This window comes from Danio rerio, chromosome 1, assembly GCF_052040795.2.
Source record: "Danio rerio strain M-AB ecotype USA chromosome 1, GRCz13ab, whole genome shotgun sequence".
NCBI lineage: Eukaryota > Metazoa > Chordata > Actinopteri > Cypriniformes > Danionidae > Danio > Danio rerio.
In genome coordinates, this window is record NC_141021.1 from 39,577,443 (window position 1) to 39,602,146 (window position 24,704).

Genomic DNA, 24,704 nt, shown 5'->3' on the forward strand with positions numbered 1-24,704 from the left:
GTGGTTTTAAACTTGATAGGAGAATATAAAGTGTTAACAGAAACACTACAAGCCACATAGAGCGGTTACAAATAACAAAACCCAATTAAATACATAATTTGCAAGTTAGAGAAAACAAAAAGGCAACCATTTTGTTTGCTTTTACTTACACTTGTGAAATGGAGAAAGAAATTTGTCCATAACCTGTGTGATAACATTCAGGCTCTGACAAAGTCTTAGTAACTAGTCCTATCTGATCCTTCTTTAACAAACGGCAAATGAATCCCCCATTGTAAGCATGTAGATTGCTATAGCACCCGTCAGAAAAATGACAGGAACACAGCCAAGGCTCGGGTTATAATGCTGAAGTATTTTTCAAAAATAAACTTCAACCACAGACTCTTCACAGCCTCAACTTTGGGTAGGGAAAATAACACTAACTTTCCCTCACATTTCAGAGCACAGTGTCTTCGCGACATGATTTAACAGGGATTAGCTACAGTGTTTGGTGTCTTTTTTTGCTACAGTGTTTGTGGTTAAAATTTTCTTGGGATTGTGTGCGTAACAATTGGGCGGGGCTTTAGTTCCGTATCAATATCACACCGACACGGCTAATGATTCGAACCACTCTGAGGCGACTCTTTTATGGATTAATCAATAGTTTTAAACACGGTGCACTTTCAGATTTAAGGCTTAGCTGGATATTTCACTTCACTTAGAGCTGTTACGCACTGCATGGAAAGTCATTGTCAAAAACCCATAAGGGCTCTTTACAGAAAACCATGGCCTTTTTCATTATGTTTCTATCAAACAGTCAATCAGTCTTAAAATTATTTTAGTTTATTTTTTGGGTTGTTTTGGTTTCGTATTCTGTTTCGTATTCTGAGTCATTATGTTTTACTAAGTTTAAATGATAAAAAAAATGGATGCACAGAAATTTTGACAACCAAAAATATTCACTCACAAATAAATATGTACTTGGACAGAAGAGCTCATTGCGTTACTTAATCGCATTAGGGGTACTATTTAAAAAAAAAAAAACACTCCTACAGTATGTATTTCAGAAAAGTGACAAACACCCTATAATACACACTTAAGAGAACCAACCTGTCTTCCAATCAATATGATATTGTGTTCTCTTTATTTGTTTATTCTTTGTCACACGTACAGTAGTCTTTTGCTTTACTAAAGAAAAAAATACTATAGAGAGAAGCATTTTAATAAATATATGCACTGTATCACATCTATTATTGTGTATATTTTCACTTGGCTTCATTATCAGATATGTTTCCCGGATATTATAATATATGTTGAATAATACTAAACCAAAACTTATGGTTTCCATTTTCTTATTGTATTTAAGGTGATTTTGTCTGCAGTTTTAACTTTTAAGTGTGTTTTTAGCTACTCCGTCCCAGAATCAACCAAACGCTTTGGAATGCACTATAGATTTCAGGAGAATAAAAATGCCTGTCATTTTTGGTATTTTTACAATCTTTTTTTTCAGAAACCAATAAGAGAAGAGATTTTATCACATCTAAATCTATTCATGATAAAAAACAATTCACAGATTCAGTCTAGAGACTCTAGCTCTTGGCATTTGCAGCTCTTACCCCAGATATTCAGCATTGTGAACTACTTTATCAGTTTATCACATGGCTCTTGAAGTCACATGGGCACTTCCATTCATTTCTCAAACAGTGTTTCTCCTTTTGTCTCTTCCCCCACCCCTTCCTCTCTCTGTCCAGATTATATGTTTGCAGGATTTCTTTGGAGATGATGACGTTTTCATCGCGTGCGGCCCTGAGAAGTACCGTTATGCACAGGATGATTTTGTGTTGGATCACAGTGGTAAGGCTTCCACAGCCTTTATAACCGGTAGGCTCAGCTAAACTAACTTCATTTCACTTCAGTGTCTCTCATACTAAACTCTAATGAAATGTTTTCTTCACTACAGCATGAACTGTAAACCAGCACATATATAGATATATTTTAAATGTAGTCAAATTTTGGAACCAAAACATAAAATTTAATTCATGAATAAATAAATCATTTGAAGTGCCTCATACTTTATTTTACCATATCTCAGCTGCTCTTTTTTCAAATTTAGATTGTTGTTAAATAAATGTGTCAAGTACACTATATTGGCTAAAGTTTTGGGACATCTGCCTCTACAGGCACAGAAACTTTAATAACATCCCAATCTTAATCCTTAGGCTTTAATATGGAGTTGGCTCACCCTCTGCGGCTATAGCTTCAGATTTTCTGGGAAGGCTTTCTACAAGGTTTAGAGTGTGTTTATGGGACATTTTGACCATTCTTTTAGAAGCGCATTTGTGAGGTCAGGCACTGATGATGGAAGAGAAAGTATGGCTCACAGTCTCTTCTTTAATTTATTCCAAAGTTCTTTTATTGGGTTGAGGTCAGGACTCTGAGCAGGCCATGTTTTTCCACAGGACCTTGCTTCCACATGTTTTTATGGCCATTTCTTTGTGCACTAATATTAATCCCCAAACTGTTCTCACAAAGCAGGAGCATGAAAATGTCCAAAATGTATTGGTATGCTGAAGCATTAAGAGCTCCTTTTTTACTGGAACTTAGTGGTCATGCATAACCGTTGAAAAATAACCCCCATCATAATCACCCTCCACTAAACTTTACACTTAGCTCAATCAAGACAGGCAAGTAGCATTCGTCTGGAAAACACCAATCACAGACTTGTTCCGTCTCAGTGTGCACCGTCTCCGCCCTGATTTTACATGGCCTATAAACTCTGTGGCAGAGTTGCTTTTTTTCAAAATGGCTCTCACTTTGATTTAATACCATTAATAATTATTATTAGGTAAATTGCCATCTTATATTAGTAACCTTTTATAATATTATACTTGTAGTTATAGTACACAAAATTCTCATAAATTACATTTAACTTTTTCTAGAGTGTGTACGGAGTTTGGTAAAACAGTGTTTTTCTCCTTTGGCCCTACATGATGGAATGAAATGTGGCGTGTTATAATGTTAACAATTCCATCTGTTATTCTTTTTTAAAATTGTTTTAAGTCTTTCCTGGAAGAATCATGTAAATGCTTTGTGCAAGTTTTAATTTGTGATATTTTATGTATTTGTATCTGAAACTTTTTGTACTGCTATTTTGGCCAGGACCCCCTGGTAAAAGAGATGCATAACTCCATGGGAAATTCCTGGTAAAATAAAGTATACATAAAAGTTGACCTTGGAATTTTTAGTAGTTTGGAAATTTCACAAATGCACAGGTCGCAACCAGTCATGTTACCATTATGGATGTATCGATGACAGATTTTGGTTGGTTTTGTCTAATCATGGTTTCTCAGTTATCACAATTATTATGCATTCATTAATTTTAAAACACTACTAGTTTAGAAAAGCACATGTTATTTTTTTGCTGCTCAGTAACCACTACAGTACAAAGAAACAATAGTTCATTTCCCTTTGGACTTAAATATAAATAAATAAATAAATAAATAAATGAATAAATAAATAAGATTACATATATATATATATATATATATATATATATATATATATATATATATATATATATATATATATATATATATATATATATATATATATATATATATATATATTTGTAATGTAAATCTAAGCTACATATTTGCTATGTATTTCCCTTCTAAAAAGAACAAATGTAGTCAAAGGCTGTTGAACCTTTTGTCTGTATTGCACTTTTGATCTACTTTATCATAGTAGCTATAGTTAATGCAGTATGTGTGCGTATTAGCCTTGTGTACAAGCTCGTAACTCTAAACTAGCACAGAGTTTGCATAACTTTGCAGCCGTTTTGTTCCGTGCAGAAACGGTGTTGAAAGGCCTTTATGATTAATTAACCATGGCGAATTAAGGCACAGTTAATAGTGAAATTGGTTAATCGTTACATCCCTGGTTACCATGCTCAAATTCACTGAGCTTTTGAGAGTGACCCATGCATTCACTAGTTTGTAAAAGCAGTCTGCATGCCTGGTGATTGATTTAATACACCTGTGGTAATGGAAATTATTAGAACACTTCAATTCAATGATTTGGAGGGATGTCTTAATTTTTGTTTGGCAATGTAGTGAATGTTATTAAATATACAATTTTCTATGAATTAAATTACATATTAAAAAGTTGTAGTACATTTAATTATAACTAGAAAAGTAAAGTTCATAGACAAACTTTATTATGGCTTGAGAAAGTCTAGTCTGAAGATTAGAAGTAGGTTTAAAGTTTAAATAATTTAAGTAGTTTTTAAGAAGTTTGAAACGGTTATATCTTTACATAGGGTTGCATGTTTCTAGTATGCATTGGCATGTTTCTTGCTTTTCAGGTGATAGGGGGTTCTAATTGGTTGCTGAGGTGTTGCCAAGTGGTTGCTAAGGTGTCCTGATTGGTTGCTAAGGTGTTGCTATGGTGTTTTGACTGGTTGTTAAAGCGTTGTTAGGTGGTTGCTAAGGTGTTCTGAGTGGTTGCTAGGCGGTTGCTTAAGTGTTGCTACAGGGTTGCTAGGGTGTTTTAAGTAATTGCTAATGTTTTGCTAGGTGGTTGCTAGGATGTTCTAGTTGGTTCCTAAGGTGTTGCTAGGTGGTTGCTAGGGTGTTCTATGGTTGTTGGGCGGTTGCTAAGGTGTTCTGAGTGGTTGCTATGGCATTGCTAGGTGGTTGCTAAGGTGTTGCCAGGTGTTTGCTAAGTTGTTGCAAGGTGGTTGCTGTGGTGTTGCTAGGTGGTTTCTAAACAGTTGCTAAGGTATATTGATTGGTTGCTATGGTTTTTTGAGTGGTGCTAAGTTGTTGCTCAGTGGTTGATAAGGTGTTCTAGTTTGTTGATACGGTATTGCTAGGTGGTTGCTAGGGTGTTCTGATTGGTTGCTAGGCGGTTCCTAAGGTGTTGCTAGGTAGGTAAAGCTACGCATCGATGAATTTGCTCTTCAGTGACTCTCAGTAGTGATTTTTAAACCACACTGAACTGAGCTTAACTGAACTGAAATTAAACACTAAAAAAACTGAACTACACTATTCCAATTTACTACAACCTTTTATGTGAAGCTGCTTTGACACAATCTACATTGGAAAAGCGCTTTATAAACAAAGGTGAATTGAATCGAATTGAATAGTTGCTAAAAAAGTAAAAACATGTTGTTAGCATGGTTCTAGTATGAATAAGCATGTTGCTAGCATGTTTTTTTAATATTAACTAGCATGTTGTTAGCATGATTTAGCATGTTGCTAGTATGTTTAGTATGAATTAGCATGTTGTTAGGATGGTTCTAGTATGAATTAGCATGTTGCTAGTATGATTTGTATGTTTGTTAGTATGTTTTTAGTATACATTGGTATGTCTTTAGTATGGATTAGTATGTTTGTAATATAAAGTCAATGGTAGGTTTTTTTTTACAATGGAAGTTTATGGTACAGTTGCTACGGTGCCATAAGTGGTTGCAAGGTTGTGGCTAGTAAATTGAAACATCATCAGTTATTGGCAGATTAGTAATCTGAGTTAAATGAACTCAACCTTAAGTCTGCATGACAGTCTGGCGGAAATATGAGGTCACAAATTTGGTTCAATGTTATGTCAATGGGACTTTTCTGAATTTTCCAGATCAGTTTTCGGAAAACCGTTAGTCAGATCAGTTGGAAAAGATATAGCAACTTAACTCAGTATAGTTTGGAGGTTTGGAGCTGGTTTGGTGGATGTAGTATGAACGGTCTAGGAGGAGATTTCTTAATTTTTTTTAAATTGTCGAAGAAGAAAATTTAGTTTATGTAGTATAACAGTATGTTGGCTTTCACAAGCCCCCAGTTATTGTTATCAGTGTGTCTGACACCTGCACAAAAACAGAACAAAACAGAATGTCTCCTACAGTAAAATAATAGGATTACACCAGTACCATTTTCATAATGAAATGATTCATTCACATTCATTCATACTCTGGCTTGGAAAAATGAATCCATTTTCCAGAATGAACATCAGAAACCAAGCAGGATTACAGTGTCAGAGGAAGTGACCTTATTATGAGAACTTCCTCTCTATTGTTCAGTCTATTTTTTTGAACATGATGAACTGAAGATCTAAATGAAATCATTCAATACTTTTCATCTTGTTTTGCTGAAACGCCTCCAGTTCTTGTAGCATTTACAACACACACACACACACCGTGATAACTTGATTCATAGCGGTGTAAATTTAGTTCATCTGCTTGGCATTTTGTCCTAGTTCTACTCCGCTGCCCCACTTAGCCTAAGTAGGACTTTTCCAAAAATATAAAGAAACAGTAAGTTTGTGTCTGCCTGTATTTAACGCTCAACCTTTTCCTTCCGCAGCAGAAGCGAAGTGTCCCTAAAACGCAAACCCACCACAAATCCAAATCTTCTGTAACTAAAGAACTCATTACACGTTGTCTCTCAGATTCTTCTGTGCCAAATGCTTAAATTAAGCCCCATGAAACAGATTAGCTGGGCATTAATGGCATTTTATAATGGCATTTGGCTTGTTTTATCTCCACCACTCCACGATCCAGCACTCATCAGCTAATTTATCACTATCCGCGTCATTAGCAAGTGCCATGTAATCGACAGGACAGATCGGGCCCAGTCGCTGCTGTTGAGGATGAATCATCCCTTACTAAAGTTCTGCACCCACTGCTCTCATTAGAAAGATGGCCTGCTCTCATAGGGCTTCAATAGCCTGTGTGATTACGCCTCTGCGCAAAGGCTGGCACATGCAAAGCTGGATTGTGTAATTGTGCAGTTTTTCACTCATTTACTAAAAAGGATCTATAAATTTGCCCTAATATGAACATATTATGTACATGCTTTGATGTAGATATGTGCATATGTTTCTGTTTTGTGTGTCTGTTGTACTGAATTTTAAATGTAATTGATGATGCCGAATGATGTAAATGATGACATTTTTTCATGGTAGTACTTTTTTAGCAAGAGTAATTTTATTAAAGGGCACCCATGATGAAAATCATCGTTAGGAAGCTGTTTGGACAGAACTGTGTGTAGGTTTAGTCCAGTCATACTGGAGTAAGATCAAGACAATTTGTCTCTTTTTTTTAATTTTCTGACGTTAAAATAGGACCCAAATCACTCCCATTTTGAGGCCCACCGCGATGTGACGTAGTAGATCAGTTTCCCTGCCCACCGATTTGATTGACAGCCGCAGATTAACGTTTCTGTAGTAACGCGTATAATTAAATCAACAAAACAGAATGTGCACAAAGCACCTGGAATTAAAAGATCTGTTCAGCGCACTGTGATCATCAATCATCCTCAAATTTCAAAACGTTATTAAAAAAGTGCATGTTAGTAATGAATTACAGCGATTTTACCATCTTTATCACCACAGCCACGTGTCAGTACAAATCTAAAAGAAGATGCTTAAATCTCTGTTTGTGGATGTTAAATCAGGTTTATTTTGTGCATTAACATAATGAATATCCATACAGAAGTGGATATTAATGTGTATCCTGTCACATTTACTGTGCAAATATAGTGCAATGTTAAACGTGTGCGCTGTGTGTGTGTGTGTCTGCAGTGTGTGTTTGTGCGTGCGTGAACTTTGTGTGTGACTCGTTGCAGAAAGACTTAAATTAACTCCACATCAAATAGTCATTGGTAAAGTTCTTACTGTAGTATTTCTCACAAACGTTACGTGAGATCTGCTTCCTTCATGTCTGTCACTGTGCTGTTTATCTGACTCAGCCGAGGCGGAGGTTGAGGCACACTCTGACAGGCACGTGGGAACGGTGGGCGGGGGAAATTAGCATTAAAAGCACAGGCAACAAAAACAGCTACATTGTGTTCAGAGCAGAAAATCCTATAATAAAAAATCTGATGGCTGAAACTTTACAGAAACTTTCTGGAGACAAAAAGACTAGAATCTTAAATCTTGAAAAATGAGTAAAATAGGTGCTCTTTAAAGTGACAGTAAAGATAGGTATAATGTTTATAATGTTTCATCTGTTGTTTTCAATATTGATACCAATTAGAAATGTTTATTGAGCATCAGTATTTTAGATTTCTGAAGGTTTAAGTGACACGGAAGATTTAAATAATAAGTTCAGAAACTTCATCGTCTCTATCACGGAAATAAATTCTAAAATATAATAGAAAATTACTATTTTTATTTACCTAATTACTGTTTAACTATAGGTTTGACCACATTAAACGCAGGTTTGCATTTTGCACTACAATGCATTTTTTTATGCCTTTCAAGTCTTATTATTAGGGTTAGACAGAATATGTGGACATTTTTTGCTATTTCTATGCAAAATTTTGAAAAAAAAAATTGGAATGATTTTGGAAGCTTTGTAGCTAAAATTATATTAAATTAGACAATAATGCCTTTATAACGTTCGAGGTTACTAAAGTAACCCTTCGTTCCCCGAGGAGGGGAACTCCAGCACTATAAGTGGATTTGATTGTAAAATCCACGCATTGGGAGGTTCGGTTCAGAAGCTACTCGTCTGAAAGAGTATTGAACGGGCCAATTAAGAATGAATTGGCAGCGCAAGCCTGCGCAGGTGAGCGGCATAAGCAATCAACTGAGTATATAAGCTCACCTGGCGCCAGCAGACGCTATCCTTTTTAAGCTGAAGAGACTTTTAACAGCTAAGGGACAGTCATTATGGCGACGGAGTATAGTGCTTCCGTTCCCCTCCTCGGGGAACGAAGGGTTACTTTAGTAACCTCGAACGTTCCCCTTCGGGGGGAACTCCAGCACTATAAGTGGATTTGATTGTAAAATCCACGCATTGGGAGCCCATTGAAAGCGCCATAATGACTGCACCTTACCAACACCCACCATGAGAGAGCGGTCAGGCAAGCGTGACGCACCCAGATCACGAGAGGCGTGGTCCTCCAACGTGCCCTTGGCCCCAACTTATCCTACTTCAAAAGAAGTTTTACGGAATAGGTATCTTTTTTGGGAGTCGCTAGCGTCTAGATAATTCTAGGAATACACGACAGTACGTTGGGAAGCGTGCCATCCCAGTAGGGAGGACGCTGCGGAGACCATCCGCACCCAATAGGGGGAACAATGGAATTACATATGGACTAACCCTGAAAAGGGGGAGTGCGCATAAGAAGGTGGTTAGCAGATAGGGAAAGCACGGGTCCGCCCAGGGGGGGAACTTAACCGTGGCGGAAAAGCATATGGGGATCACCAGCGGGGATCGGTCATAGCAGGCACCTATACCCAAAACGCGGGCTGACCAGCGGGCAGACCTACTACGTAATGGGCCAGCAAGTGACTCCTCCGCTGAGTCAGTGCTGGGGGCCTCGGAGGAATCTGCAGGGCTCACCGAATGGGGAACTTACTGACAGACAGGAGGGTGCACATCTCTCCGTTAGGGAAAAAAAGGCACCGCAAGCGTGTACAACACCTACCGAGTTGTTTCCTCAATCACCAAAGGTACCTAACACCCTTGAGGAAACCGGCTCCACTCGCAGATTATAGAATCTTGCAAATGTGTTGGGTGTCGCCCAGCCCGCAGCTCTACAAATGTCTGCTAAAGAGGCGCCACGCGCACACGCCCAAGAGGATGCAACGCTCCGAGTGGAGTGCGCATGCACTCCTGGGGGGCGCGGCTGGCCTCTGCTCAAATAAGCACATGAAATGGCCTCCACAATCCAGTGGGATAAACGTTGTTTAGACACGGCACTTCCCTGCTGCCGTCCGCCATAACAGACAAAGAGCTGCTCAGAAGATCTAAAGTTCTGAGTACGGTCCACATAAATGCGCAGAGCGCGAACTGGACAAAGTAAGGACAGGGCTGGGTCTGCCTCCTCCGGGGGCAGCGCTTGCAGGGTTACTACCTGATCTCTAAAAGGAGTGGTAGGAACTTTGGGCACATAACCCGGGCGGGGTCTCAGAATAACGTGAGAAAATCCCGGCCCGAATTCCAGGCACGAGTCACTGACCGAAAATGCCTCCAGGTCCCCGACCCTCTTAATGGAGGCCAACGCGACCAGCAGAGCTGTCTTCAGGGACAGAAATCTTAAAGATACTGTATCGAGTGGCTCGAAGGGATCAAATCGCAGGCTCGTGAGAACGAGGGCGAGATCCCAAGAGGGCGTGAGAGGGGGGCGAGTTGGATTAATTCGCCTAGCGCCTCTGAGGAACCGGATGATGAGGTTATGCTTTCCCACGGTGCTGCCAGCCACCGCGTCATGGTGAGCGGAGATGGCAGCAACGTAAACCTTGAGAGTGGAGGGCGACAGCCTGCTGTCCAGCTTCTCTTGAAGGAGAGAGAGCACAACACTGATCTGGCAAGATCGGGGGTCTTCTCTGCGAGAGACACACCACTCAGTGAATAGACTCCACTTCAGGGCGTAGGCGCGCCTCGTGGAGGGGGCTCTAGCCTGAGTGATGGTATCAACCACCGCGGGCGGCAGGTTACCTAAGTCTTCCTCGCGTCTATGGACCACACGTGGAGGTTCCAGAGATCGGGACGAGGGTGCCAGACGGTGCCTTGTCCCTGAGAAAGTAGGTCCTCTCTCAAAGGGATCTGCCAAGGGAGGGCCGTCGCGAGGAGGGAGAGCTCTGATATCCAGGTTCGGTTGGGCCAGAGGGGCGCAACTAACAAAACCTGCTCCTCGTCCTCCCTGACCTTGCACATTAACTGCGCGATCAGGCTCACTGGGGGAAACGCATACTTGCGTATGCCCCGAGGCCAGCTGTGGGCCAGTGCATCCGTGCCGAGAGAGCCCTCGGTCAGGGAATAAAACAACTGGCAATGAGCGTTCTCGGGGGAAGCAAACAGATCGATCTGGGCCTCCACGAATCGCGCCCATATCAGCTGGACAGACTCGGGGTGGAGTCTCCATTCTCCAGAGTGAATCTGCTGCCGTGAGAGCACATCGGCTGCACGGTTGAGCATACCTGGGATGTGAATGGCGCGCAGCGACTTCAGCCGCGGGTGACTCCAGAGGAGCAGACGGCGGGCGAGCTGAGACATGCGGCGAGAGCGCATACCCCCCATGCGGTTGATATACGCCGCCGCCGTACTGTCCGTCCTGACCAGCACGTGTTGCTGCCCCAGCACCGGAGAAAAACGGCGGAGAGCAAGGAACACTGCCAACAGCTCTAGGCGATTGATGTGCCAATGCAGCTGGGCACCTACCCACAGGCCCGCAGCTGCATGCCCGCGACACACGGCTCCCCAGCCTGTGCTGGAAGCATCTGTCGAAACAACAACATGACTGGACGCCTGTCCCAGAGGCACACCGGCCTGCAGGAACGAGGGGTCGTTCCAGGGGCTGAGGGTGCGGCGACACAGCGCAGTAACAGAGACTCGGTGTGTGCCCGCATGCCATGCGCGTCTCGGAACTCGATCTTGAAGCCAGTGCTGAAGTGGTCTCATATGGAGCAATCCGAGCGGCGTGACGGCCGCAGCGGAAGCCATATGCCCCAGGAGCCTCTGAAAATATTTCAGTGGGACCACTAACTTGCTGTCGAGCTCCCACAGACAGTTCAGCAGCAGGCGAGCGCGCTCTCCGGAGAGGCGCGCTACCATGGTGACCGAGTCCAGCTCCATCCCGAGAAAAGAGATCCTCTGCACCGGGGCGAGTTTGCTCTTTTCCCAGTTGACCTGCAACCCCAATAGGCGGAGATGCCGGAGCACCTCGTCTCTGTGCGCAGTCAATTGCTCCCGAGAGTGGGCTAAAATCAGCCAGTCGTCGAGATAATTGAGTACGCGGATGCCCGCAAGCCGCAGAGGCGCTAGGGCACCCTCCGCGAGTTTGGTGAAGACCCGCGGAGACAGAGAGAGCCCGAAGGGGAGGACCTTGTACTGCCATGCTCGACCTTCGAACGCAAACCGCAGAAACTGACGGTGGCGTGGAAGAATGGAGACATGAAAATACGCGTCCTTCAGGTCTATGGCTGCAAACCAATCCTGAGGACGAACGCATCGGAGGATGCGCCTCTGCGTAAGCATTCTGAACGGCAGCTTGTGAAGGCAGCGATTCAAAACGCGCAGATCTAGGATTGGCCGTGACCCACCGCTCTTTTTGGGTACGATGAAGTACGGGCTGTAAAACCCGCTCTCCATCTCGGCTGGAGGCACCGGCTCAATTGCACCCTTCGCCAGGAGGGCAGCAATCTCCTCTCGCAAGACAGGGGCGGACAGGGGATTGACCCTGGTGAAATACACGCCCGTAAACCTGGGAGGCCGTTTGGAGAACTGAAGTTCGTAGCCGAGTCTGATCGTGCGTATGAGCCACCGCGAGGGGCTGGCCCGCGCTAACCAAGCAGGCAGAGCCCTCGCTAATGACGTCATCGCAGCAATCGTTGACGTACCCGCGGAGGGGCAGCAAGGAGCGGGTGTGCTGATCCGGGGAGCGCGAGGGTCCCACAGAAGAGCTGGAGGAGAGCGTTTCGCTCTGGCTCCGCACCCTGACTCCTGAGAGGGGGCTTGGGGGCTGGGAGAAGGGAGACCGTCCCCCCAGCGCCCGAGAGCCGCTGGCGGAGCATGCAAGCCCTGCGAGCTGAGAGGCAGCGCGTCCCAGACTGGCGGGGCTTGAGCTGTCACATCCGGGGAAGGGAGAAAATGCTCTTTGATCGAAACTTTGGTGGCACTGAAAAGTACCGTTGGATTTTGGGCCCCGCCCTCCAGCGGGGAAAGAGCAAGTCTCCTCTTCTCCGGATGGCCTGTCTCAGGGACGCTTCGCGGTCCGTTTACCGGACTTAGCGGCGCCCTGGGCAGGAGGGGCTACCGGCTTTCGGCGTGCTCGACGCGCTCGCTTCGCCGGAGGCGGAGGCGGGGGCGGGGCATCGGCCGTTGGCGGGCGCCCTCGGCGAAGAACAGCGGAGGTGGATGGCTCGGCCGGGGATGGAGCGGGCTTACGGCCCCGCCGATAGATGACTCTGCCCATCGCATCCGACTGCTCGCTCACCGCCTTGAACTCCTGGGTGAATTCACCGACGGTGTCGCCGAACAGGCCAGCCTGGGATATGGGCGCGTCAAGAAAGCGAACTTTGTCGACATCGCGCATATCTGCCAGGTTTAGCCAGAGGTGGCGTTCCTGGACCACAAGTGTGGACATCGTCCTCCCCAGTGCGCAGGCGGCGGACTTAGTGGTCCGGAGAGCATAGTCGGTCGCCGTACGCAGCTCGTGTAACAAGCCTGGGTTAGACCCACCCTCGTGCAGCTCAGCCAGCGCCTGCGCTTGGTAGCGCTGGTAGGTGGCCATCGCATGCAAGGCGGAAGCTGCCTGGCCCGCAGCCTTGTAAGCACTAGCTCCGAGGGAGGCAGAAAACTTACAGGCTTTGGACGGGAGACGGGGCGGACCACGCAAAGCGGGGGCGCTACGCGGACAAAGATTGACCGCAATGGCGCGCTCCACCTGCGGGATCGCCTCATACCCCCTGGCAGCTCCACCATCCAGGGTGGTGAGGGCGGAGGCGGACGCAGCGCGGGCAGAGAAAGGTGCCCTCCAGGACTGCGTAAGCCTACTGTGCACTTCCGGGAAGAAGGGGACGAGAGGCTTCGAAGGCTTCGCCTTCTGATCCTCTACGTAACACCCATCTAGTCGGTCTGGCCGCGGGGCTGGGGGATAAACCATCTCCAACCCGACGGCCGAAGCAGCCCGAGAAAGCACGGCCAACATGTCCGCTTCAGGATCCGTTTTGACGGCGCTCGCTTGCCCAGAGGGGGCGAGCGGGTCCGGATCATCGTCGGACAATGAAAGCCCGCCCTCCGATGCCGCGGAGGACATCTGATCTCCGGTGTCAGCGAGCGTGAGAGCTACCATCTGATTAGACGGATCACTCTCAGTACCCGAAGCTTGGATGGAGCGCTTGGAGGAGCGAGAGGTCCGCGAGCCCGTGGGCGGCGGATTGTCTTTCGCTGAAGCCCTCAGATCTGCCCGAGCGCCCGCTGCAGAACAGGAGGCAACTGGGGTGGCTCGCTCTCTTACGAAAGCTAACCGCGATCTCAACTGCGCAACGGTCATGGCATCGCAGTGACGACATGAACCGCCCCCGAGCACCACATTAACATGCTGGACCCCCAAACATGTAATGCAGTGATCGTGTCCATCATCCGGAGCCAGGAAACCCCCGCAACCAGAAACGCACAGTCGGAGCGCCATCCTGAAAAGGACGTGCTGCACGACTGTGTTGCTCTTTTAGGATTTGCAACAATACGCACCGCTCTTGGAGGACCGGACCCAAAGGGACGCCAGGCAAGGGAGATACCCAGCTCGACCGTCTGCCGCTGCGTGGACTCGCTCTGGACCGGGATGAAAATCGTTCTCTCGAATGGCTGTAGATCAGCAGGAGGAACCCTCATAAGCTCGATCAGAAAAGGCTCTGAAGCGAAAAGGATAGCGTCTGCTGGCGCCAGGTGAGCTTATATACTCAGTTGATTGCTTATGCTGCTCACCTGCGCAGGCTTGCGCTGCCAATTCATTCTTAATTGGCCCGTTCAATACTCTTTCAGACGAGTAGCTTCTGAACCGAACCTCCCAATGCGTGGATTTTACAATCAAATCCACTTATAGTGCTGGAGTTCCCCCCGAAGGGGAACTTTTATTTAATGTTTACAATGCAAATCCAATTAGATGCACTTATTTAGTGAACAAATCCAGTCTCTCACGTAATATATCTACTAAAAGACAGAAAATATTACTTTACAAACTGCATTGTAAATAAATCATTTGCACGTTTCATATTAGTCAATAATATTACTGAAATTAATTTAAAAACTGAATAAATATACATTTATACACATTTACACAAGTAAATAAATAGACTCAATGATGGGCTAAAAATCTGGGGATATCTGCAGATTTCTGCATGCGCAGATTCCGTGTGGGCCTACTTATCACCAATAGAGAATGCTTAATGTGTAAATGCGATCTAAATCTTTTCTGCTATTGACCACTTTTACATCAGACTTCAATTTATCAGATTGATTTAATATTGTGCAAATTGTGGTTGAATGCATACAGTCAGAAACAAACACCTACTGTAGCTCTTCCCTAACCGCCTACTAATATATTAAAATGATGGGGTATGTTGAGAGAAAACCCAAAATAAGGTATTCACTTATATGCCCTTGTACCAGAACACATTTCATTCACTTGCTTCTGTGCATGCTTGTAAGATGTGTAACATGGATTCATTCATACAATGCAACTTTTCTGAGAAAGTAATTTAGAGAAGGGTCTCAATGAAATTCAAACACAAGTTGTCAAAAGAGACTCATTTGAATCCATGTTAATAACAGCAACGCATATCGGCTAAGCACTTGTGATCACTGAGCATGTTAATACCAGGTTGAAACAGGGATGGAAAGTCTCCAAACTTTTGAACAGTCGTGTACAAGTAGCCAATAAAAACAGGTTGTTTATTTGAAACTGTAAAGTCAATAATTGTGCATAATTCATTGTGAGCATCATGACTCATCATGAGATTATATAAATGCATTCTCTGCTAATATCCAATATCTCTGTGTCCAGAATGTCAGGTGATCAAGTCCTCTTATTCTGCTCGCTCTGCTCCCCCTGTGAGATACTCTGGAAGTAAAAGTCCAGGAACTGGCCGTCGCAGTAAATCCCCTGGATCTGGTGAGGATACAATGCACTACTTATATAAATGCATGCAAACAGTAAATTGCCCATCCATCCTTCCACTCAGATAAATAAATAAATTAATTAATTAATTAATTAATTAATATACATATTCTTACTATAAATAAGGTTCTGTGGGTCTCATATATGAGCTTTGATCTTTAGTTTTTATTTTCTATTTGATTCAAGTCAGGTGATTGCCTGGGCCATTCTAGCAACTTTATTTTATTTTTCTTAAACCAGTCAGGAGATCCTTGATTGTGTTTGGGTTTTATTTTATTTTTTCTGAAATGTCCACCCTTGTTTCAGCTTCATCATCCTGGTAATGTAGGTGTTGAGACCGAAGCAGATTATATAAATTTCCATGGACAAGGGGCTGGGCTGCTGAATTTCTGAGAAATTTTATCTGCTGTCTGGTCTTACGATTCCTTTTTCCACCTTACTTTCTTCATGTGTTCAATACTTTTTTCCTAATGTGTATTCATTTAATCACACCTAACTTAATCTCAAAAATAATTATTTTGTTTTCCTTGTACATATGGATCAATTCGGTCGCTACTGTCATCTGGTGAAAATTGGGAGTCAACAGCACATTTAGAAATATGTTTTCTGAGATAAATGGTGACAAATGTAATATTTTAAATTTTTTTTCCAGCTGTATATACATAACATCTAAAAAAGTATTTAATGAAAAATTAACAACTGGACTCATGAGCTGAACCATTCAACTCTGCTATTGTTCATTAATAGAGATAATTTAAAACTTGGTTGTAATGCCATATGGTAATAACATTTGGTTTACCTCAGACTCGCAGCAAACAGGTTTGTTGAAAATAAAAGCCTCAGAAACGTGGTTTTTCATCTATTGTGATTCGCTGCATGTCTCTTCCTGTCATTCTCTTCCTCCCACTCCTGTCTGAAATGTTTTGTTTTTCGTTCAATTGCTTTCCTCTTCGCTCCAGCGAGGAGAACTGCAGGACACTTCTCCACAAATAGTCAGTCTCCAGTCAAATCACCAAGTAAGTTTCATTGGTAATTTAGTCCTGACATTTTAAAACAACAAAAAAAAAACATTAATTTCCCTTGGAGTGTTTTTATAATATTAGCCCCAAAAACACTTGCAATTTAGTTATATATGATCATTGCCACCTTCTCTTTGACCCTTAGAATTAAAAACAAAGTTTTCCTACCGTACCTTTAAGACTTCTAAAGGTAAAATTACTTATTTTCTCATTGGCTAACCTCTTCATTACGTAAAGTTGCTGTCACATTTGTCATTGTTCTGCAATTTTTTATTCATTTATTTATTTGCTGGCAGAATGCTGTGATTTCAATAGGAATGTGCACACATTTTGGATTTCCCAATGCTTACAAGCGAAAAACTGTATGATATAATAGTGACTTTAGCTGCTAACAGTTAGGGTTGGATGATTTATCGAAGATGATTTTCATGCACATTTTATGAGCAAGTTTGAGTAAAAATCTAGCATGTGCTTTCAGATGGAGCAGCATTTACTACACAGAGTCGTTGTTTAATTAAAAGCTACACAAAATCACATTTTGTATCGAAATCAAATTAATCAGATGATAATGAAATCAAGACAGTTGTTCTGTCAAAATGACAGCTTTTTGCTTCACTTTAGGTTGGTCTACAGCTGTGTATAGTAAATGCTATTTGTGAAAATGTCACATTTAGTAAAATGTTTTAACTCCCAACTCACTTCATAATTTCAGTCAAGTGTTTGAAATAAATCCTTCTGTGAGATGATTCCATTGTCATGTGTTTATTAGTCACGCTGAATAAATGAAAAACGTTGAATCTTCCCAGCAAACAATTTTGTTTGATAGACGTCTAATAGACATATAAACGTAGACAGCTTGTCTCAAACAAGGCTAAACTTGGGCTGTCAGTGAAAATCTAATTGACATATAGGAATAGCTCAAAACTAGACTAGTCATCAAATAGACAGATTAGACAGACAGATATGTGTAGACATTCATTTCTGTTTATTTGAAGACTAGTCTAGATTTGGCCTATTTTTAAAAGTATTTTAGATTTTCAATAACTGCCCAAATTTAGCCTTGTTTTAGCCAAGACAATTGTGTTTAGATGTATATTAAAAACAAAAGATCTCCTGGGTTCCTTTATGTTTGAAGTTTCTGCACAAGAGCGCCCTTTGGCCTTTGGAGGAAACTATTGAACACACAGTCATGCTTTCCTAGCAAGATGTGCATGAAAACCACAGATATGATCAATTTTGTTTGCGATTTCATATTGATTTATTGCCCAGCCTGAAAACCAATGCTTTAATATTCACAATACAAAATACAGAATTTTGCCAGTGAAATTTAACTAATGTAACAACATTAACAGCAGACCAATTTATGAAGTAGGCTGCCATGTGTTATTATTCTGATATGTTTACTTTAATCACTTATGCATCCACTACATTATAAACAGCAGATGCTTCTATGCTGCTAGCTTTATTGCCTTTATTATAACCAAGGCTAAAGCCCAAAGTACACTTTATTTTTATTATTATATATTGATATGCATACAATTCATAAGACACAAATTTTGTGTCTGTACATTCAGTTAAAAAACTTAGACTTATTGTGCAACATAAGTGCAGCTAGCATTTATGTATTATGTTATTTTTATGCTAGATAGTTTGTCTGCAAGGTGTCAACACTGATCCAAACCAACAACAACAAACTACTGAAGACAGCAAAAACTTATGATATCCACAACTCTAATTGAAAACAAATACTAGCTTTTATCGTTCATAACTTTTGGAGAAAAAAAAAGAAAAAAACAGACACTGTACATTTCGACCGTGTATGTATGCTAACACACAGTAAATAAGAGTATACTTTGGGCTTAAACTACACACTGACAACACTATGGAATTCTTGAGCTTTTCAAGCAGAATCTCCCCATATGATGCTGAATTGCTCTAAAGGATACTCATCTGTGGAATGAGCCATACATGACCCATAACCCTTCAGTGTAGCATTCAATCACGCTAATAGCTCTTCTCTATGGCCTTTCAAATCCATCAGCCAGTCTAGAATGCTATTTAAAACTGCCTCTCTGGCCACTGCCCCGAACCCTGGCAAGCACATAGTCTAATCTATCAGACATACCAATTGGATGTGTACACTAAATGCTGGCATCCTCATCTGCTTTCTGCTTAAATTGGCTAATGCAGCACACACACACACCCTAAATTCCTGTGCCCCTGAACTCTTGCATGCCTGGAGGGAAATCTGCTCATACCACAGTCAACACTCAGCGGGAAATGCCAAGAGCAGCTTTTCTACAAATCCATGCTCCCTGCGGATTCTGACGCACTTGGGATGCACTCAGTAATGTGTGTTTTCTACTGGTCAAAAGTCTGCCCTCAGTATGATTTTGTAAAGTTTTGTTGAAAAAAAGAAGCCTATATTGACTATCATGGCTGAAGTTATTTGATCAAAATACAGTATTTGAAGAATTTCTGACTGCTGTGTGTAGGCTCAGTAATTTTACTTTTATAGTGATGAATAAGCTCTTTTAATTTCCTTTAAAGTTTAAAAACTGAAGATAAACATATGGAGGGTGCGAAGAATTCTTATTTTAGGAGAAAATTTCAGATGTTTTTGAATCTGAAATCTTCGTTTGTTATTGGTAAATTTGGTAATTGTTTAAAGGAACTGTTGTCTTATTGGACAAAATTGAAAATGTAATACATATCTGATATACAGCTAAATATTCTGCATAATTACTCCAGTGCATGATCCTTTAAATATGCTCAAGAAACAAGAATATAGAAATATTTTATGATTATTATTATTTTACTATTAAAAAGTGAGTAAAATCAGTTTCCACAAAGCAATGAAAAAATAAATGAAAAGCATGAGAATCATTATTAATATCTAAGTAGCAATAATAATTGATCATAATAGATCATCAATTTTTATTTATTAAAATGATTTCTGAAAGATAATGTGATGTTAAAAAGTCGGTTTACAGAATACAATTTTAGCAAGATTCAAAAAGACAAAACATATTTAAATGTATTTATTTTACTGCAATATTTCACAGTTTTCAGTTTTTACATTTTTATCTGACTTGCTGAAAAGAATAGACTTCTTTTTATACAAAATTTTGTTCAGTAGTGTTTTGTTTTATTTTATTTTATTTTATTTTATTTTATTTTATTTTATTTTATTTTATTTTATTTTATTTTATTTTATTTTATTTTATTTTATTTTATTTTATTTTATTTTATTTTATTGAACATGCATTATGTTTGATAATGTTATGTTAAAGTTTTCTTTTACTTTTATCTTGGCCAATGGTCATTCACTCTCAGATTCTGTTTAATTTAATATTGAGGAATTAGACACAGGTGAGTGGGCAGAATTGTTGCCATTGACGTGGGGGTTCTTTTTTTTCAAAACCTGACTTTTTTGCAGTTATTCACTTAATTTTCTATTAAATTATGTAGTTTTTATTATCATTACATTTTAAGCAATAATATTTGCTCGTCTAGCTTTTCGGATGGCGATCATAACCACATTTTTTATGCAACAAATACATTTTCTACAATTTTGTCAAAGAGCTTACTATACCTCAAAGTGTTTATTATGTGCATTTAAACTACGTTTTTACAGTTTCATGAATAATGCAATGAGATTAGAATTTTAAACCTTTTAAACAAAGAAATGTGAAAATAATGCTTATTTTTAAAATAAAAAATTATTAGCATCCATGATTACAAAAACAATTAGGTACCTGTTCAAACTTAAATTAAAAACTGCTGCCTGAAGACAAATAACAAATTGGTTAGCTCGTTACTTCAGTCAGAATTTGTACATATGAATAATTAAAAATTAAGTTTGTCTTAAAGCCTTCTTCTATTTGGATATTTTCACAATTTATGATGGCATAATTAGACAACTGAGCAGCCAAATTCTGGACTTTTTATCATCTTAGAATTATAAGGTTCTATCTGACATTTTTGTCAAAATTGAGTTATTGACATGTTCTTATTAAATGACAACTTATTTACATTATGGGATGTTTTATTATAAGTTGTTTACATTTTAAGACTTTTTATTTAAAAAACAAATGTTACACACATACTGTTTGCTATGGAATGCAAAAACTTTGAAGCTCAACATCTCAAAATCATTCAAAAAGCAGATAGAATGTTATGTTATGTTATGTTATGTTATGTTATGTTATGTTATGTTATGTTATGTTATGTTATGTTATGTTATGTTATGTTATGTTATGTTACGTTTTGTTACGTTATATTATATTATATTATATTATATTATATTATATTATATTATATTATATTATATTATATTATATTATATTATATTATATTATATTATATTATATTATATTATACAATATTATTCATTCATTCATTTTCTTGTCGGCTTAGTCCCTTTATTAATCCGGGGTCGCCACAGCGGAATGAACCGTCAACTTATCCAGCAAGTTTTTACGCAGCGGATGCCCTTCCAGCCACAACCCATCTCTGGGAAATATATTATATTATATTATGTTATATTATATTATATTATATTATATTATATTATATTATATTATATTATATTATATTATATTATATTATATTATATTATATTATATGTGTTTCAGTATAGCGTTTAACCTTACTACCAACTGTTGATTTGGACCTATGGAATATATCAGCAATATTACCAATGTCCCAAACAGTTTTAGTGTGGCTGAAAATAACAAATGTCAGCAGTAACACCATGTTTCTCTCTCTCTCTCTCTCTCTTCTGTCTCCCTCCTCTTCTTGTCACTCTCCTCAGTAAACGGTGCACCCAACAGCCAAATCACTACCCCCAAATCCGCCAAATCCTCCAGCTCGTCCCCGACCAGCCCCCGCAGTATGCGCAACTTCAAGGTAAACCCGTCTGCATGGCAACAGACACCCTCTGTGCTGCTAATCAGTTTACTGCAGAAACATTGCTAGTTTTAAAATAGATTATTTCTTCATCGAGCCAGAATGCAATCAGGTTTCTGGATGCTGACTCATGGATGATGGAATCATGACACTTTTACTCTTGATTAAGAGTTTAAAGATGATGACTAAATTACTACCTCTCAACAAAACAACGCAGTACTAATGACACCTTTTTAATGATAGTTCATCAAAATTTAAAAAATCCAATCAAGCAAATCTACAGAACAGAAAAAAGAAAAGAATAAACGTTTAGACCCAGTTGAGTGTAAATGACGCGCACCGACTACATGTCGCAATGATGCATTGCGCAAGCTCTGTAATTGGTCGGCTTGGTAGTACTGACGAGTGTGGGTGGGAATGAGACCCGCACAAGCCCGATGGAGCAAGTGTTTACAAGTGCCGAATCCCGTGAAGGAGCTCTAGTTGGAAAGTTTTGTTTTGTGTTTACCTTATGATTAAAGTTGTTGCATGTCTGCCGGTTCCCACCTCTGAATAAGCGAGTTTAAGCTACTTGTACTTTAAGGTAGCGTTTAGAACAAACAAACCACCAGTGTAGATACTTGACATAAAGGAACATAAACACCTCACTGCCATCTAGTGTTTCTGAAGTTACTGCAGAGCAAGACAAACAGTATGCAGAAGTATAAATGCACAGCAACATGCAAGTTATGCGCTGTGGGTCACGACAATCACTTGACGCAGAAGTATAAACCAGCCTTAAATCGCACTACTTGCGCATAAATAGATGTGTAAACATTTTGAGTTTATTTGGAGCATCAAATTCTCTTTATTTGTGCATAAAATAATTTTAACTGTAGCGGGGCTTCTGTCTGCCTGGTGACTCTAGTTTTGTTGCTAAATGGTTAATTTTTTTTATGAGATAGTAGCTGTGCTTTAGGAAGGCTGAAAAACATTGTGTATTTGTTTGGCACCTCCGTCTTGCTTTTGACTGAGCCGAGCCCAGTTTGATAAGCTGTTGTTTTGTGACGGCAGAAGGATTTTTCATAGGGACACAAACGACTTCTGCTACATCATATTCAGGCCCATACTAGAGCAAGCTCCTGATTGGTTAATGTTTTTTTTTGATAATGTAGGCCTGATTTTATCTAATTTCTCTCTATGTATCATTGTTGAAAAATAATGTGTTTGCGATATTGATGACACCTTTGGTTGATACAAAAATCAAGAGCAACCTGCACTTTGAGATTCAACAACTTAAGCAGACAAAACAAAATTAATACTCATAGTCCCTGACACAGCGTTTAGATCTTATGAATGTTTCCATCTTAACATGAAGCAAATCTTCAAAATTCACCAAAAAAAATTTTAATCCCAGATTTGAATTAGGTGCATTTCTATTAAGTTATTTAAGCATCTAAGGGTGTACTTACACTAGGCTATCCGAACAGTGCCGAGGCACGTTTGACCCCTTTTCCCGGACAAGTGTGAGTGCTCTGAATAATACTCAGGCGTGGTTCAGTTGGCCGGCCCTGGCCCGGTTGGATGAGGTGTGCCAGAGTGCGGTTCAGCTGGGTTTTAGAGCGGTGCGCTTGTAGTGTGAGTGCAAAGAGTGCCTGAGCGCGAAACTAAAGATGCAACATCACTTTTAAACTCCCCATGAACTGGATGCTTCGATCAATATATTTTTTTTTTTCCGTATTGTGATGCAGATCCTAGAAAAACAGAATATTAAGTGAGAAAAGAGTGGGCGTGGCTTGTTTTATTTACAGCGAACTGAATGGATGTAGTAAAGTAGGCCTTCAACCTAAAAGACTCCTCCTGCTCAACATTTCTGTTTGTTGTCAGAACTGATAGTTGGAGCAAGATGGTTAAGTAAGTTAGCTACGCTCATTATCTCAAAATCATATAATCTGATCATTTAAATGAACAGGAAGTGCATTTTCAGATTTCAATTATAGATTAGATAGGTAAAAAAAAAATTTTAATGACCTACACAGATGAACTATTCACCACAAAACCAGCAATGTGAGCTGAAAACAATCAATAGTTAGTTCAGATTTTTTGGGCATTTTTAGGTACAGTTTTATATGGATTTATTAATCATTCTTACTTTTCAATGAACGCAAACTGTCATAGTTTATTAAAGACAACCCCCTCGTTGCACGTCAGCTGCCACCTTTAGCAAACCTCCTAATAGGTGACCCAAAAATAATACAAAATAATGCAACTAAAGCAATCTACATTGTATTGGCTTGTAAGAGCCCAGCAAAAACCAGCTATGTCCATCTTAAACCAGCCTGGTCAAGCTGGTTTTAGCTGGTCATTTTCCAGCCTGGTCTTAGCTTAGAAATTCAATTCAATTCAAATCAGCTTTATTTCTATAGCGCTTTTACAATGTAGATTGTGTCAAAGCAGCTTAATATAAATGGTCATAGTAATTGGAACAGAGTTGTTCAGTTTTCAGTGTTTAAGTTCAGTTCAGTTTAGCTTAGTTCAGTGTGGTTTAAAATCATTACTGAGAGTCTAAACACTGAAGAGCAAATGGAAACCTTGGGATCATCTCGTCGCTGGTCTTGGATCCAATCAGTGATTCCACATAATCTGAGGACCTCGAGATGAGTATCCCCAGGGTGAAATGGAGAAAAAAGAGAATAGTTAGCGTAGCTGCTGTTTAAAGTGTATATAAGTAAGATGCAGACACTTGTATGGAAACCAGCTAAGTGATGCATTGAATGTATGCTTTACTAAACAGATAGGTCTTTAATCTAGTTTTGAACTGAGAGAGTGTGTCTGAGCCTCGGACGTTATCAGGAAGGCTATTCCAGAGTGTAGGAGCCATTAAGGAGAAGGCTTGACCTCCTTTACTCGACTTTGCTATTCTAGGTACTACCAGAAGCCCTGAGTTTTGAGATCTTAAAGAGTGAGTTGGATTGTAGCGAGACAGATGGTTGGTTAGATAAACAGGAGCTAGATTATTTAAAGCTTTATAGGTGAGATGTAATATTTAAAATTTAACATGAAACTTAACAGGCAGCCAGTGTAAGGAGGATAGAATTGCGGTGATATGATCATATTTGGAAATGGCAGGAAACCAGCCTGGAAAGGGCCAAAAACCCTCTAAAACCAGGATGCTCAACCAGCTAAAACCAGCTAACCAGCC

General features: G+C 40.6%; 1 protein-coding gene across 27 annotated transcripts in view; it reads left to right on the forward strand.

Moving 5' to 3' along the window:
• Window positions 1-24,704, forward strand: part of dclk2a (doublecortin-like kinase 2a) — a 100,919-nt gene that overhangs the window by 38,240 nt on the left and 37,975 nt on the right. For 8 of the 27 annotated variants that reach the window (XR_015475900.1, XR_015475892.1, XR_015475901.1 and 5 more), the window contains 4 exon segments: window positions 1,728-1,857; window positions 15,480-15,587; window positions 16,553-16,609; window positions 21,429-21,523. Coding sequence is in view for 11 of the 27 variants with exons in the window: in XM_087236313.1 (XP_087092439.1) it covers window positions 1,728-1,857; window positions 15,480-15,587; window positions 16,553-16,609; window positions 21,429-21,523 (390 nt within the window). In the remaining 16 variants the exon portion in view is untranslated. 27 annotated transcript variants of the gene reach the window in all.